We start from the raw sequence: 15,285 nt of genomic DNA, 5'->3' as shown, positions 1-15,285 counted from the left end.
CAATAATAATAATAATAATAAGATATATGAACTTATAAAAATTGTTAAATAAGTTACTATAAACATCCTATTAATCACACGCTAAGTGTATTATATTTATTATACTGATCTATCACATGATAAGTATAATAACACTTGTAATATAATTAATTTGATACGTCGAAATTTGAATAATTTTTCTTTTTGTCATTGAAAAAAAGCAAGAAAATTGAAAAAAAAAAATAAAAAGAAAAGGGCAAAAAAGAAGGTATTATGAGTAGAACCGTACACTTTTTGGTGGGATTACCAGCCTAGCACAACTCATTATGGAGATGGTGGTGCCCCTAATTATTGTTCTTGTTCACAAACTAAAAAAACAAAAAAAGCTTCTAATTCTCGTCGGGTTTGGCTAAATTTGAATATTTATACGATAAGTGTACTATATTTATCGTGTGATTAGTATATAAGAAGTGACTGATCTCATTGCAAATGTATCATACTTATCGATTGGTTTAAGAAATTTTCTACAAATTGCGAAATATTCTTATCCAAACTAAGTTAGATTAAACTAGATCAAATCACAGAACAAGTGTCATATACTTGCCATGTGATTGATTACCCTTTCTTAAATTCTACACCAATCACACGATAAATGTATTGCAATTGCAATATAATTCATTCAATTTTGATTTGAATTAAAATTTTCCACATGCTACAGGGAAAAAGTTCTCTCTTTCGCTAATACACATGTGAATTCTTTAATGAGCTAAAATCTCCTCCATGTTGTAATGGAATACTGACACAGCACACGCAGTGTGTATTTGTTCATAAACATAGTAGAATCCAGGAAAGAACAATGGCAGCCAACAAGTTTGCAAGAATGCTGCATAAAAACTGCCATAAAACAGTTGTTGTTCTAGTGTATGCTGTCCTTGAGTGGATTCTGATACTCCTCCTGCTTCTGAATTCCTGTTTCTCCTATCTGATAAGGAAGTTTTCCAAGTACTTTGGCCTCAAACCGTCTTGTCCGTGGTGTTGTAGATTAGATCAGATTGTGGACTTTAAGAATGTCTGTGAGGCACATGGGACTGAGATTTCCAAGCTCAGCTACTGCTCTAACCACAAAAGACTGGCTGAGTTCAAGGTTTTGTGCAGTGATTGCTCGTTTTCTAGGCCGGCCCGTGATGGAACGGTGCACGGAATCTCTTCTACAGTTGCTTTCTTGTCATGGTTGAGTGGGAGTATGTCAGAAAACAGAGACCAGAGCCGGTGTTCTTGCTGTGATGAAGTCTTGAGCAGAAAGCTCTATGCTCCGTCTGTGGTCTTCAAGCCTTCTTGGGATGTTCTTGGTTATATCAAGAAAACGCTGTCGGTTGCAGACTTGATTGATGCGGAGGACGATGCAGAGCAGGCTTCAGAAACGACTGCACGGAGCAAAACGTTATCTCAAACAGATCACAAGAACCATTGTGATGGCAGCCTGAAGGCAGAAGTTGTTGAGGATTACTGCAGTTCAGCTTCTGTTCCGAGTGATGAAAATGGTGGAAATGCATGTGAAAATTTGGGTAGTTTTGAGGTTCAAGAATGGGAGTCTAATCCAACCGACTTTGCTCATCAGCCAACCGATGATACCTTGTGTAATGAGGATGACGAATCGGTTTATATAACGGATATGCTTTTACAGAGTGCAGGATATGTTGACTCTGATAGATTCATATGCATAGAGCTGATTGATGATACAGCTACCGCTTCCAGCCAAACGACGTTGACAGATAGTGAGGAAGAGCATGATGATAAACAAAGTAATGCTGAAGCAGAAGGGACAGATAATATTCCAGGTTCTTGAAGTTTAAGTACTATGATGGATTCTAGTTTAACAAGATGTTCTTTTCTGTCTAGTTCTAATTGTCTGTTCATGTGATTACGTTAGAATCTGAGGGACAAGATTGTGACAAGCTGAGCATTGAAGCCGAACCTAAGACCACTTGCCCCGAGCTGGATGACTGTGATCAATCTGTGAGAGCAGCCGTTCTTTCCAACAGCACAAACATCGAGCTCTCTGCAGACAATAAATCGAATAATCAAGGTAACATCTATGCTAAATTGTCCCTTTTTCACTTCTTAAGGTATCTTGTAATACTTTGAATAGAAACTGAGAATGAGAAAGTGGGATCAGGGATGGAGGAGTGTTTTGATGGAAGCGTAATCAGTGAGATGGAAGTTGATGATGAGGGTCTTACGACAGAGCACCTGAAAGCGACACTAAAAGCTCAACGGAAGGCTCTGCATGAGCTATACACAGAACTAGAAGAAGAGAGAAAGGCTGCAGCAGTGGCTGCCAACGAGACGATGGCTATGATAACGAAGCTTCAAGAGGAGAAGTCTGCAATGCAAATGGAAGCACTTCAGTATCAAAGAATGATGGAGGAACAAGCTGAGTACGACCAGGAAGCCCTGCAGCTTCTGAATGATCTCATGATGAAACGAGAGAAGGAGAAGCAAGAACTTGAAAAGGAGCTGGAGATGTACCGTAACAAGGTTTTGGATTATGAAGCCAGAGAAAAGATGACGGTGGCTAGAAATACCGGTGATCGTTCCATTGATCTCGACTCAGAAGGCGAGTATGACGATATCAGTTTTGATGATACTCATCAAGAACACAATTTGTATGATGCCCCAGAAGAAACAGGAGGAAATTTTGATACTTCTTTAGAAGAATTTGAGGAAGAAAGGCTGTGCATTCTTGAGGAACTCAAAGTTTTGGAAGCCAAAATCTTTGCGTTGCATGAAAACGAAACACCGTTATCTAAAGATTTCGACAGTTGCAGTCACGAAGAAAACGGGATGTTTGATACATCAATGGATAACAAGAAAATCCATTTTGAAGGAAAAACTACAGACGCTACGGCAAAGAAACTCCTCCCACTCTTCGATGCAACTGATGATGAATTTGGAGAGGAAGTGTTTGATAAACAGGAAATTAGTACACATAACGCAGGAAACTTAAACGACATTCCCAATGGAACCGAGTTGGAAACAAGCAAAGTCGTTTTGCAAGAGGAACTTGGCCACGTGTATGAGAGGCTGCAGGCACTTGAAGCCGATAAGGAGTTCTTAAAGCACTGCATACGGTCCATGATGAAAGGAAACAAGGGAATGGCTCTTGTCCAAGAAATCTTGCAGCATCTTCGTGATTTGAGGTCTGCAGAACTCTCTGCAAGAAACTTGGCTGAAATTCCATTAGCTGATGTATCAAATGAAGACTGAAAAACAACAAGTACTCTTTTCTTGACTTGATGTTCGTTTAGTTTAAAAAGATTGTATCTTTCATTAATTTTTTCCTGAGTTGATAGCTATTATCAGCTTATATTATTTTTTTAAATCAATCTCAATAGATTTCGAGCATCTGATTTATAATATTATACATGTTCTCATCTCTAAATTCTTTCACAGGTCAAGTAGATTCTCGAGACTCCAAGGTTTTGATGCATTTTCTGGAGGGAAAAATGTATACATTAGATTTAGCTGCAACGCACGTGATGCTATGAAAATGAACATATTTGTAGACAACCAGCAAATGTTAAGATTTTGTTGATTTTTTATGAACTATGAGCCTGTAAGCATGCAAAATTTATTGTCTATTATATATGACATATGCAATATATTTTTTCATCAATTTTATATTCTTTATAAAAGAAAATATTGATCGATAAATCAAATATTTCCATGTTTGTATTTGAAGTATTCAAGGCAATATAAATCTTTTCTTGCCAACAAAATAAGAAAATATTAATGATTTAGTAACTTTATATCACATCTTATGATTAAAGAAACAATTCATAAAAGGCCAACCTTATCATGCCACGTCATCAAGTGATTATGGCAAAGTCTTCAATGCTACAAATATAAATAGGAGCATTTCACCACTCAACAGACACAAAACTCAATGCATTAGACAAGACACAACTGAAGACGAGTCAAGAGGTCGCTCAAAACAGAATTAAGGAGATTCAAGCGCAAATCAAGGAAGATCCACGACATTCAAAGAAAAATCAAGACGCTCGTCACAGAAATCCTCTAAAGTCAACATTTGATTCGTCAAGAAGTCGGGAGACCTGCGAATTAACGTTGTCAAGACCCGAATCCACTTTGACGGAAGATTAAATCGTCAAATCCACCAAGAGATATTCAATTTCAAGTCAAGTTCTCCATATCTATAGCTTTATAATTCGGGAATAAGTCAAAAGACCCTTAAATTAACGTTATTAGAGACCTAAATCAACATGGGAGGAGATCAAAGCATCAAGCTCCACCTCCAAAGTTGCCAAAATTAAATATCGCATTTATGAAGTGAATAATCAGATATGTTTAAGTAGAGATTTTGTACCTACAAAAATATTCAATTATATTAAAAAATCATTTGTAATATTTTTTGTTTCAATAAATTCATAAATACAAAATTTGTGTTACAAATTTCTGGCACGCCCAGTTGGACCGTCTCTACCTCTCATCTCTTCACCAAAACTCTAAAGTATCACAATGACTGCCAGCAAGATTCTGGCTCTCAAAGTCGCTACTTCAAGTTCAAATGAAACCATTGGAGTCATCACAAGAAGTATGTCCAAGAAAGCATACCTTGATGTGACTTTATAAGAAACTGTTGAGAAAGATCTACTCCATCTCGGCAGGATCGATGAAGATGATGGATATTTGAAGGATGATTCTTTTTCATTCACTCCTCGCACAAGTTGCAAATCTGACGAGAGACATAGAAGGTCTTGCAGCTCTCAAATCAGCAAGTTAATGAACAAGATCGACAACACTGATGCTAGTCACATAGCCGAAAAACAAGTTGAGGCACATGAAGAAGCTGAGACGTCTCTAAGGCAGCAATCTAATGAAAGAGAGAAGTCATCAACGAAATAGCTGCAAATCTCCTCAGAAGGGTTGATTTTCATTGACCAGCTGAAAGAATTCATCATGGGGACTACAAAAAACAACTTAATGGAAGCTCTAGGTCATCCATGACATACACAAAGCCATACACTCAAAGAATCGCTTCTACAGTATCAGAAGGACAATCAACACGATCGAGCTTACAAACTCCCACCTGTGGAAGGAAGAGCCTGATTATATCAACTGCTGGAGAAATTTGAACCTCAATTGCAAGGATAGATCATTCAAAACTTCAGCTATTGAGATATGCATCCAAGGAACGCATTATGGTCTTTGCTACATACTTTAAGGAATCAAATTAAAAACTTTGAAGAATTACCAACTCGTGCACATGCCATTGAGATAACCATGGATCCTGATGAACGAGAATATTTAAGTGCTGACACTGATGAAGATGGACAAGAAAAAGGACAAAAAATATGTCACATCACACTGCAAACTTTGGAAGGCTTCTTGATAAGAGCCTAAACTGTTAATAACATTCTTTATGATAAGAATATTTAAGTGCTGACACTGATGAAGATGGACAAGAAAAAGGACGAAAAATATGTCACATCACACTGCAAACTTTGGAAGGCTTCTTGATAAGAGCCTAAACTGTTAATAACACTCTTTATGATAAGAGTTTAAACTTTCAATAATGCTCCTAGATATGACGTTAAACTATCTAAATTCTTAAACTGAATTTCCTTCGAGCACTCCTTGATACGAGTATAAAATATCTATCAAACTCAAATGTAAGTAAAGACTTCTTGATACCAGTATAAACTATCTATCAAATTCTAATGAAATAAAGACTCCTTGATAGAAGTATAAACTTACCCTCAAATTCAAATTCAAATAAAGAGTTGAATACTCCTTGATACGAGTATAAACTATCTGCCAAATTTAAATGAAGACTCCTCGATTTAAGTATAAACTATCAACAAATTCAAATTGAAGGTTTTGATACGAGTGTAAACTATCAATTAAGTTTCAATGAAAACTCCTTGGTATGAGTATAAACTATCTGCCAAATTCAGCAAAGACTTATACATACACATAGAGTGCATCACAAATAACTAACAATTATTAGGGTTGAAAAGTAAATCAAATTATTCGATACTCGACTGAAATCAATCGACAGAAGCTCGTTTCGATTTAAATTTTTTTGTTTGATAAGGTTTCAAGTTCGACTCCAACTCAATTAAATTAATACGAAAATAATAAAATATACTTAAAATAATAAATTACTCGAATTCCACTTATAATTGATTTAATTAAAATTCGATTAGATTAATACAATTAAATTCAAACTTAATATTTTAAAATTTAATAATAATTCAAATAAATTTAGATAATGAGTAGAATCATATACGAAGAAGGATAATAGATGTTTGGAAAATCTTTAGAAATGTTTTAGAGGATGACGAAAATTTGATTCCACAAGCAGCAAACGCGTATTGTTCTCAAAGAGACCGAAATAGACGGCCCACAATATATACATATATATATATGTGTGTGTATAAGTTGGAGGTCATCACAAAATTCCAACCCATATTTCACGCTCCCTTTCCCCATCTTTTCTTCCTTGAAACCCTAGATCTTGATAAACAACTCCCCCTCTGCAATCAACTTTTTCATCAGGAAAGCCTCTAACCAGTTAGATCTCTATCTATTTCTCTCTCTCAGATCATCCTCTTCTCCTTTCTGGTCTTTCGTTACGCCTGAAGGTCGAGGACCGTGCCTGCTGCTTGCGATCCGATTAAGGTACTGTTGTTTTTTGCTTTTTTGGAAGTCCGAGGATTTCGGCTTCTATGGATCTGTGTGCGTGAATAGCTTTTGTCTTCGTTTTATTTGCGAATTTCGTTTTAATCATTGTTGAAAAGCTGGAATATCAATTTTCTGTGTTCTGATTTGGGAATATCTTCTTCGTTTTCGGGATTTGCTTTCAGAAACGGCAGATTCGTTATTTCTCTCTTCTAAGATGTATGCGCGTGCGTTTTTTTCCCCTTATTCTTTAGATCTAATCTATGTCTCTTTATTTTGCACAAGTGCATCATTTAACCATTTAATTTTTGTTTATACCGTTTCTTATTTGGTGATGTTTATTCGCATGGTTTCAAGTTTCAACTGATTATCTAAAAGAGGACGCGGATGGGAATTGAACGGGGATGGTTTACTATGACGAGTTAGCAGGAACTATTTTGTAGGAGGGTTTGTTAAGATATTCGGCAAAAGTTTAGATAGAAAGGAGCCAGGGGATGTTATCTGCTACACTATTGAGAAATAAGCAGAAAGTGATAGATTTACCATATTTTTCTGGTTAATTCACTTGAGAGAAACTTTTTGCTCAAGAAAGCTGGACTTACAAACTGACAAGACTTTGGTATTTGGAGGTTACGAAATGACACGTTTTAATTTGAGAGTGGTAAGTCAAACATAGCTCTATTTCAATGTCGTGAAGTGCTAATTAACCTGATTTTACAGCTCAAAAGTGTTGCGCGGTTGGAGAAACAGTCTTAGTTACTCAGTTCTACAGTGCAAAAAACAGCCTGAAAATGAAGAGAGAAGATATCATAAGTGAGGGTTAGACAGATTCTGTTGGCTGACAAATTACCTGGAGTAAGTGAATGAACCAAACCCAAAGCAATTCCTGCCATCACCACGCAAACACCATGTTCGTTTCTCTTTGATGGTATATCTTCCTGCTTGCCCCCACCATATCTTTTGTTCTTCATTGCCTGTTCAATCTATAAATTTGGATGCTCCTGAAGAATCTTTTTCATCGAGGAAGAATTATGGTTCTCCAGCACCTTAGAGAATCATTGCTTCCATTCTTCCTTTGCAAAGCAGTCAATTATTCATTGCAAACCAATTCTTCCAACTGGGTTCACCATAACCAATTGTTTCAGAGGCACCAAAGATTGCAACTCCTCGAAGAACAATGCAACAGAACATTTTCTAATCTCAAACAACTTCTTTCATATGTTTTTGTTTCGGGTCTTCACAGGAATCCATTCGTCATGAGCCGTCTTTTGTATTTGAGTTTGATTGAATTGAGAGGAAGCAATGGGACGGAAAAATTGGAGTTTGGAGTTGAAATATTTAATCAAATTGGACAACCAAATCTTTTCTCTTGGAATACAATGATCAGGTTCTTTGCAGTGTTTGATCCTGTGATTGCTTTGAATTATTATAAACAAATGCTTAGCCGGGAAATGGTTCCTGATAGATATACATTTCCATTCGTGCTCCAGGCATGTGGGGCTGGTCTTGATCTGGGTTCCGTAAAACAAGTTCATTGTCATATTGTGAAATTGGTACTTGATCATGATTTGTTTGTACAAAATTCTCTTCTTAATGCCTACATCATCTGCTGTTCAGATGCAGATGCATGGTCGGTGTTTAATGAAATGCCTGAGAAAGATATTGTTTCATGGACAAGTTTAATTTCAGGGCTTGTCTCGCAATGTAGTTACTGTGATGCCCTTTATTTATTCAAAACGTTATTGTCTGATGATTGTCAACCACAGCCTAATGTTGTTACAGTCGTCTCTACAATGTCTGCTTGTGCTAGTTTAGGTTCTATGGACCTTACCAAATGCTTTCATGCATTACTTGACAAGGCTGGATGGCTTGAGTTTGATGTTTCCGTTGTTAATTCACTAATAGACGCCTATGCAAAATGTGGAGATTTGTGCTGTGCTAGAAAAGTGTTCGAAGACATTGAAAATAGTAAGAGAGACTTGTACTCTTGGACAGCAATTATCTCAGGATACACTATGCATGGGCGGGGACGGCATGCTCTGAACATGTTCACTCAAATGGAGCTATTATGTAGACTTGTACCTGATGAAGTAACTTTTGTTGCAGTTCTTTCGGCATGTGCACATTCTGGACTGGTTGAAGAAGGTTTATACATTTTTGAGTTGATGAGTACAAAATATGGGATTCAGCCTGATCTTCGGCATTACGGATGCATTGTTGACATTTTAGCAAGAGCTGGGATGGTTTATCGAGCTTATAATATTGTTGAAAACATGCCGATGGAACCTAATCTGGCTGTATTGGGATCTTTACTAAGTGGTTGTAGGCTTCACAATAACTTGGAGTTTGGTGAAGCTGTTTTGAGAAAGATTGAGTTATTGAAAGATAGAGGTGGTGGAGCTCCTGTCCTTTTATCTAATATGTATGCAGATGAGAACCAATGGAGTAAAGTCATACACTTAAGGAAAGAAATGCGAGTACTGGTGCAGGGGAAACCCCCTGGTAGAAGCTGGATTTAGGTCAAGGATGCAGTCAATGACTTGCAACTAGGAATGAAACTGATTGACAAGCTATGGAGCTGGATATGGTTCTTGAAGGACTTGGAGAACTTTTTAGACCGTAGTAAGTCGATTGAGAGGGGCTCGAAGTATCCTCTACTTTGTTTGGTGAAAGTTACTTAGTTTGACTGAAAAACTATGTGGATGTCCCTACATCAATCCCTTTTTCTTCCTTTTGTTTTAGAATTTTGTTTGTAAGTATTGCTGTAAACATAGAAGTATCAATTTTGATTGTGCTGATTTGAGGAACATTTCTTCTTCTTGTTCTTTTAGGTTTGCTTTATAAAACAGTAGACTTAGTTTTCTCTTCAAAATATCATCCAAGATTTGGATCTAATCCTGTGTCCTTCATTTTGCCAACCATAATTGATTACTTTTATTATTTATGCTGTTTGTTTTATTAATGGTCCCAAGAGTAACTTTTGCTGTTGCGTATTCATTTTGGCATGTTTGAATTTGTCTGCTTGATTTTGTCTGGACCATTCTGTGGCACCTCTAAAGATTTCTGAACTTGGCCACAAATTTATAGATTATGTACTGCCCACAAGTAATGCTGATGTGTTGATGGGCTTGTATCAACTAAACAACTCCGGTTGTAGCATGCATACAGTGAACTATTAATTCAGAAAGTTGCTTCTAGCTGCATGTGTTTGGTTTAATTTCTAATTTTCTAGTGAGTTCTTTTTTAGTTTCTTTTTCGTACTTTAATCTGTCAGTTTCACTTGGATGACTGAGCTTTCTGTGCTTGAGATTAGTACTTACTATTTTTGTCCATTCGTGTTCTTACTTGCATTGTTTATTTGGCAGATTCTTGCAATTTTTATCATCAATGGCTTCTTTGGATATGTCTTTGGACGATATGATAAAGAACAGGAGAAGTAATAACCGAGGAGGCAGGGGTGACGGCAGGCCCCGACGTGGAAAGGGGCCAGGAATGTCATCCAGAGGTGGAAGACCATTTGGAGCTCCTCGTAGAAATCCACTTGGAGTAAATGTTCGACCATCAGCATACACAATTGCCAAGGCAAGCTCAAAATTATGGAAGTCTTGTGCATTTTGTTGACAAATCTGCTATGCCATAGTACCTTACAGGAAGGTTCTGTAGTTGCTTTAGAAATTCAATCTGAGAGATATTGACACTGTTGCTCCTTGGAGAAGCCTACAATTCCTCGGCCAGGGAAAAAAGGCTGTTATATTCTAATCAATGCTCTAGGTTCCTGATGGTTACTCTCTTCCTGTGGGTTTTTGTTCAGCATTTTGAATTGGCTATTTGTCAAAATTGGAAGACTTGGCGGCTTCTACGTAGCATCTTATGTAGAGAAGCTTCATTACCTGAAAACCTAAAGGCTTTCAACGTTTTAAGACCGCTAACAACTCAGTTCTTGAAATGCCTTACCATCTTTATTGATTATTATTTAATAGAGAGCGCTCTAGTTTGTCATTATGGCCTGTTAGAGGGGGAGTTTGTGATGGATCCTTTCGATACGACTGTTTTTTGATGGATTCGATTGCACTCTGGATTTACTTTGGGGCGAGATTTCGATCATATTCCTGTTCATGGTATTTTGCAAAGGTGGCTTCCTTCGCTGAACTTCAGAACTGGACTACACCTTCTGCATGGCATTATCTGGCATGCAGTGTGTCAAACCTCAACTCCAATATAGACTAAAATACATACATCAAGTTTCAATGGTATTAGATTGTCTTGTTTGCCCTTTTCGACGTGGCTTCTTCGTGGAACTTTGCTGATATCTGATTTATCTTGAAGAGTAACTATTGTTTTCTGGTCATATGCTGACATTGACTTTTCCCAATCTCCATATATTTTTTGGTTTCCTTGCATCAGTCCATCCGCAGAACCAAGAATTTGCCCTGGCAGAATGGTTTGTTTGAAGATAGTCTTAAAGCAGCTGGATTGTCAGGGCTGGAAACTGGTACACGATTGTATATTTCCAACTTGGAGGTTGGTGTAACCAATGAAGATATAAGGGTACTAATATTCATGTGCTTTGACATTATTCATCTTTTAATTGAGTCTCTATTGGAAATTTGCTGAAAGAGACTTGCGACACAGGAGCTCTTTTCTGATATTGGAGAGTTGGTGCGATATGCAGTTCACTTTGACAAAACTGGGCGCCCAAGCGTAAGTTTGGAACTTTGTGTAGTGTATGTTATGATTTATTTTATCCTCCAAACCTTTGAAAATTGATATGCATTGACGCTTGATGGGGTACATCTGTTACTCGTGCAAAAATGTACTTTCCTGCCAAAGTGATGCTTGTTTGGAAAAGATTGTCCTGTAGAATTTAACATGCGTTGCTAATAGGGTGCTTTTTCAGAAACAACCCAATGTACTTCTGGAATAGTGCCTTGCTAAGTTTTATCTTCTTGGTTTGCTTGTTATCCTGTATCATAGGTTACTCGTTGCCTCTTTTTAGATTCGTCTTATCAACTTTTAGTTACCCCTTTGTGATGGGGGTTGGTTGATGGGAAGGGGGAGGAGGTGGGTATATACATGCTAATTGCTTTGAATTTACACTACTTGTGAAGTCTGACTGTGGCATTTATGTATGAAGGGCTTCATCAAGTCTAGCCACTGTTGGCTTCCCTTTCTTTTCATTCTACTTTTAATAGATTTAGCACTCGGACCTTATTAATTTGTTCACCTCTTATGATGTTCGTTTTTTTGCTTTCGACGTCTTGGTTTTATCATAATACTGGCTGTTGGTTTTATTCTACTAATAGAGATAATTTTTTGGTATCAGAGAATTGTCACACCTTTCCTTATATAAACTTCAAACTTTTATGTTCCTATTCCTTTGCTTGGAGATCTGTTATGCTAAATTTTATTTAGCCTGGAAATGATTATAAGCACCATGTTGGATATATGTTCGGCTAATTTTATTTAGTCTTGAAAGGAGTTATTTTTTGTATCCATATATAGTGGTTGCTTTTTCCTGCAAAAGCTATAATTTTCTGAATTTGTGGCACAGGGTTCGGCTGAAGTTGTATTTGCAAGAAGAAGTGATGCCTTTCAAGCACTGAAGCGGTATAACAATGTGCAGTTGGATGGAAAGCCTATGAAGATAGAGATCGTTGGTGCCAATGCTGAGACCCCTGTCTCAGCTCGAGTGAATGTAGTGGGAGGAGCAAATGGAAGAAAGAGGACAGTTGTCATTGCGTACGTGGATATAGTTTTTCCTACTTTTTCTGACTTGTCAATTTATGTTTTTATTTCGCCCTGTCATAGTTCTTTATTTCGCTATTGTGGCTGTTGCGTGATTTCTTATAGTACTATTTGCGAAGATATAAGGGTTCTTTAGTCCTTTCATCGCACTGGCTTCGTTATGCATTGATTTTACTACATCCTATCCATTATTGTTGGCCATAATGGTAATTGTAGGTAGTGTCAGACTGATCCTAGAAAATCATTTTCCAACGGTACATTCCTTTTTTCTTTTTCTGGTAAAGAGTGTAGTTTGTTCTCCCAATGACTATGGAGGTTGTTTAATTGTGGTTCATGTACAGTGATTTATCAGTGGGTTTTCATTTGGTATTTATTCTCCTCTTTGTTAAATACTTCTGGAATCAGAGGCCAGTGGGCAGCAGATGCCAGAAGTTTCTTGTTTGCAATATTCTAGGGTTTTGTCGATAAAGGTTGTTCTTTTGTGATCCTGTTTGGATGGAAACTGAGATGCTAATTTTTGTGCAGGCCTGGACCTGGTCGTTCCAGAGGAGGCTTTGCATCAGCTAATCGTGGTTCTGCGTAAGTTGACCATAACCTTTTCCTTTTTTCTGTGGGTTGGAGGGGGGTCTCTTGCGGTATATTAGACCTCTGTTAGCTGCTTCAGTGTGTGTTTTTGAAATGCTAGTAATGCAAGTTTTGATTAGGCAACGAATCCTTTTCAAACTTTTAAGTCTTCATTGCCATGTCTACAAATAGGCTGGTGTTAATATGTAATATTGGCATGGAAAAAAGGACACTTGTGGAGGATTGTCCCCAGTTTTCAAGTGTGTAAATGTGTTCTTTTGTTCACATTGCTAGTATTGCTTATATGATGTGTTTTTGGCAGACAAAGGGGTCGTGGAGGTTCAACCAATGTACGTGGAGGCGGACGTGGCCGTGGAGGTGGACGTGGTGGAGGTCGTGGACGTGGTGGAGCTCAATGGAGAAAGAAAACTGTGGAGAAATCAGCTGATGAACTTGACAAGGAGCTGGAGACTTATCATGCTGAAGCAATGCAATCTTGATGTGCATGGAGCTGCTTCCTAGTTAGATCTTCGACTGTACAACTTTCAGGGTGCTGACTGCTAGAGTGATTTTTGGTTCTGTTTCTCTTGTTGATTGGATTAAATTGCTAGTCTTGCTGGATGATTGAACTCAGTTGTGTGGCTGACATAGTGTAATAGTATTATTCATCTCTTGCCCCCGAAATTCCCCCTTGAGAACATCCTCGGAGTTGCATCCCACCATCTGTTTGGCATGTGCAAGTCTTATGATTTCAGATTTAGGGTAATGGTAAAGATCCATATGATGGGATTCTCTTGAGAGTCGATACAGGGAAACTAGAATCTGCAGCATTTGGTTCAGCACCATCACACGTGAAAGCTGCAACACTTGCCTGGAGTGAATGCCTCCACAAAGACCGCCTTATACTTCCATTCTCGTCCTTCGGCTCCAAAACCCATATATTGTACATATTGAGTACTTCTTAACATATAAGTTGCTCGGCCGAGCCTGCCACTAATATGCAATTTGTTGTGACTGGGTATGGCATCCTTCAAGCAGCTGAGGATGGCTTCACTTTCCATTTCCCACCTATTAATGCCCAAGTCGAACTGTTTACTGCATTATCATGTTCACATCTTAAAATAACTATTAAGTTGTCTATTCTCCTATTTTGATTTCTGCATTTCACTTCTTCGACTGTCATTAGTTTGGACATGGGAAGCATGAATTTGCTCTTCTTCCTCCGTAGACGGATTGGGGCAACTTGTTTCCCAATCACAAAATGTTGCTATACGAGCTACATATTTATGTGGGGATGAATTAAATCCATGCAGTACGGGAGAAGTACGGTAGAAAGAGTTGGAAGTAAAATAATATCCTTTTAAATATCATGCTCTTCTCTAAACACACAGCACTCTGCACGCTAAATTTACAATAGAACTACCAGAGAAATATTTGTACAAGCTTTTGTACAGAAAAGAATGGTAGGAAAAGTAACCAGATGGAATTTCTTTTTCTTCCTAACCTTTGCTTGAGCAAAGCCGATGAGGATTATTTCTCTGTAACCGAGGCATCTCTGTTCAATAGCAATTGTCCTGATTCATCTCTTTTGAAAAGCTTCTCAACTATGTCATTCCAATTGGTTCTAGCGGTTTTGCAAAATGACTTTTCTGAGGAAGGTTTGTCGTCAACCACATCCACACTTTTGGGCACCAAAGATCCCTCTTCCGTGTTGCTGGAGGCTTCTTCTTCGCAAGACGCTACAGCGTGAGGTATATTTAGACTTAGAGCTCTCTCCAATGCATCCTTATGTTCTTTCTCCAACGTCAGCTTCCTATCAAGCTTCTGTACTTTAGGAGGAGTTGTTATTGTTTCTGTGCTGTGCTCCTTCAAGCACTGCATGGGAATATGCACTTTCTTACAAACATTTGAGAAAGAATATGAAACCAACTTGTGCAAGTGTGTAACTAAGTGTAATATATAATCTGATAATAAGCTTCCCAAGTCCTGTATTTGAAGGGTTGAATTACTAGCTGTAATATAAGTATTACAGTCACCAGTGTTACGAGTCTAAAGATTCTGAGAGAAGTTTTATAGTAGATGAAACATATCCGTCGTTTAACATATGGTCCTATAATTCCAAGGGTGTGAGCTAACACCTAACCATCATAAAGATAATAGAGCAAGTAGAAAAGCAAATATTAGCAAATGTAAAACACAAACAAGCACATTAATTAGAAAGGTGATGATTAAATGCCTGTGCATACCCTTTTTTTTTGTTTCGGGGGGGGGGGGGGGGGGGGGGGGGGGGGG

At 37.8% G+C, this 15,285-nt stretch overlaps 3 protein-coding genes across 8 annotated transcripts in view; 2 read left to right on the top strand and 1 right to left on the bottom strand.

Annotated features, from left to right (window-relative positions):
* On the top strand, positions 789-3,593 carry LOC105176419 (myosin-binding protein 3). The gene is made up of 4 exons (XM_011099215.2): positions 789-1,817; positions 1,910-2,065; positions 2,156-3,256; positions 3,433-3,593. The coding sequence occupies exons 1-3, from the start codon at positions 836-838 to the stop codon at positions 3,244-3,246; spliced, it is 2,229 nt and encodes a 742-aa protein (XP_011097517.1). The 5' UTR covers positions 789-835; the 3' UTR covers positions 3,247-3,256; positions 3,433-3,593.
* Positions 6,338-13,789, top strand: LOC105176361 (THO complex subunit 4D). Of its 6 annotated transcripts, none has more exons than XM_011099139.2 (7): positions 6,448-6,684; positions 10,050-10,266; positions 11,089-11,205; positions 11,317-11,385; positions 12,236-12,423; positions 12,955-13,008; positions 13,316-13,789. In XM_011099139.2, the coding sequence occupies exons 2-7, from the start codon at positions 10,072-10,074 to the stop codon at positions 13,491-13,493; spliced, it is 801 nt and encodes a 266-aa protein (XP_011097441.1). In that variant the 5' UTR covers positions 6,448-6,684; positions 10,050-10,071; the 3' UTR covers positions 13,494-13,789. The 6 variants fall into 6 exon arrangements, with proteins under 6 accessions (XP_020554291.1, XP_011097441.1, XP_011097440.1 ...); XM_011099138.2 differs by having other exon boundaries at positions 11,089-11,232; XM_020698633.1 differs by lacking the exon at positions 6,448-6,684 and adding an exon at positions 8,791-9,306 and having other exon boundaries at positions 11,089-11,232.
* LOC105176363 overlaps positions 14,332-15,285 on the bottom strand; it is a 5,619-nt gene continuing 4,665 nt past the window's right edge. Inside the window, exon 5 of the mRNA XM_011099141.2 lies at positions 14,332-14,868. Coding sequence (XP_011097443.2) covers positions 14,524-14,868 — 345 coding nt within the window. The 3' untranslated portion in view covers positions 14,332-14,523. The remainder of the gene's footprint in view (positions 14,869-15,285) is intronic.

The sequence above is a fragment of the Sesamum indicum genome, linkage group LG13 (genome assembly GCF_000512975.1).
Source record: "Sesamum indicum cultivar Zhongzhi No. 13 linkage group LG13, S_indicum_v1.0, whole genome shotgun sequence".
Taxonomy (NCBI): domain Eukaryota; kingdom Viridiplantae; phylum Streptophyta; class Magnoliopsida; order Lamiales; family Pedaliaceae; genus Sesamum; species Sesamum indicum.
The sequence above is the reverse complement of the archived record's forward strand: the minus strand, read 5'-3'. Positions and strand labels throughout refer to the sequence as shown.

Excerpts from the sequence above, each read along its gene's own strand:
- LOC105176419 (XM_011099215.2), top strand. The coding sequence starts at position 836 with ATGGCAGCCAACAAGTTTGCAAGAATGCTGCATAAAAACTGCCATAAA. Across the intron at positions 1,818-1,909 it reads AGGGACAGATAATATTCCAG|AATCTGAGGGACAAGATTGT; the intron begins GTTCTTGAAGTT and ends TGATTACGTTAG. Across the intron at positions 2,066-2,155 it reads CAATAAATCGAATAATCAAG|GGATGGAGGAGTGTTTTGAT; the intron begins GTAACATCTATG and ends AAGTGGGATCAG.
- LOC105176361 (XM_020698632.1), top strand. The coding sequence starts at position 7,680 with ATGCTCCTGAAGAATCTTTTTCATCGAGGAAGAATTATGGTTCTCCAG. Across the intron at positions 8,653-8,790 it reads GTTCGAAGACATTGAAAATA|TTCTTTCGGCATGTGCACAT; the intron begins GTAAGAGAGACT and ends CTTTTGTTGCAG.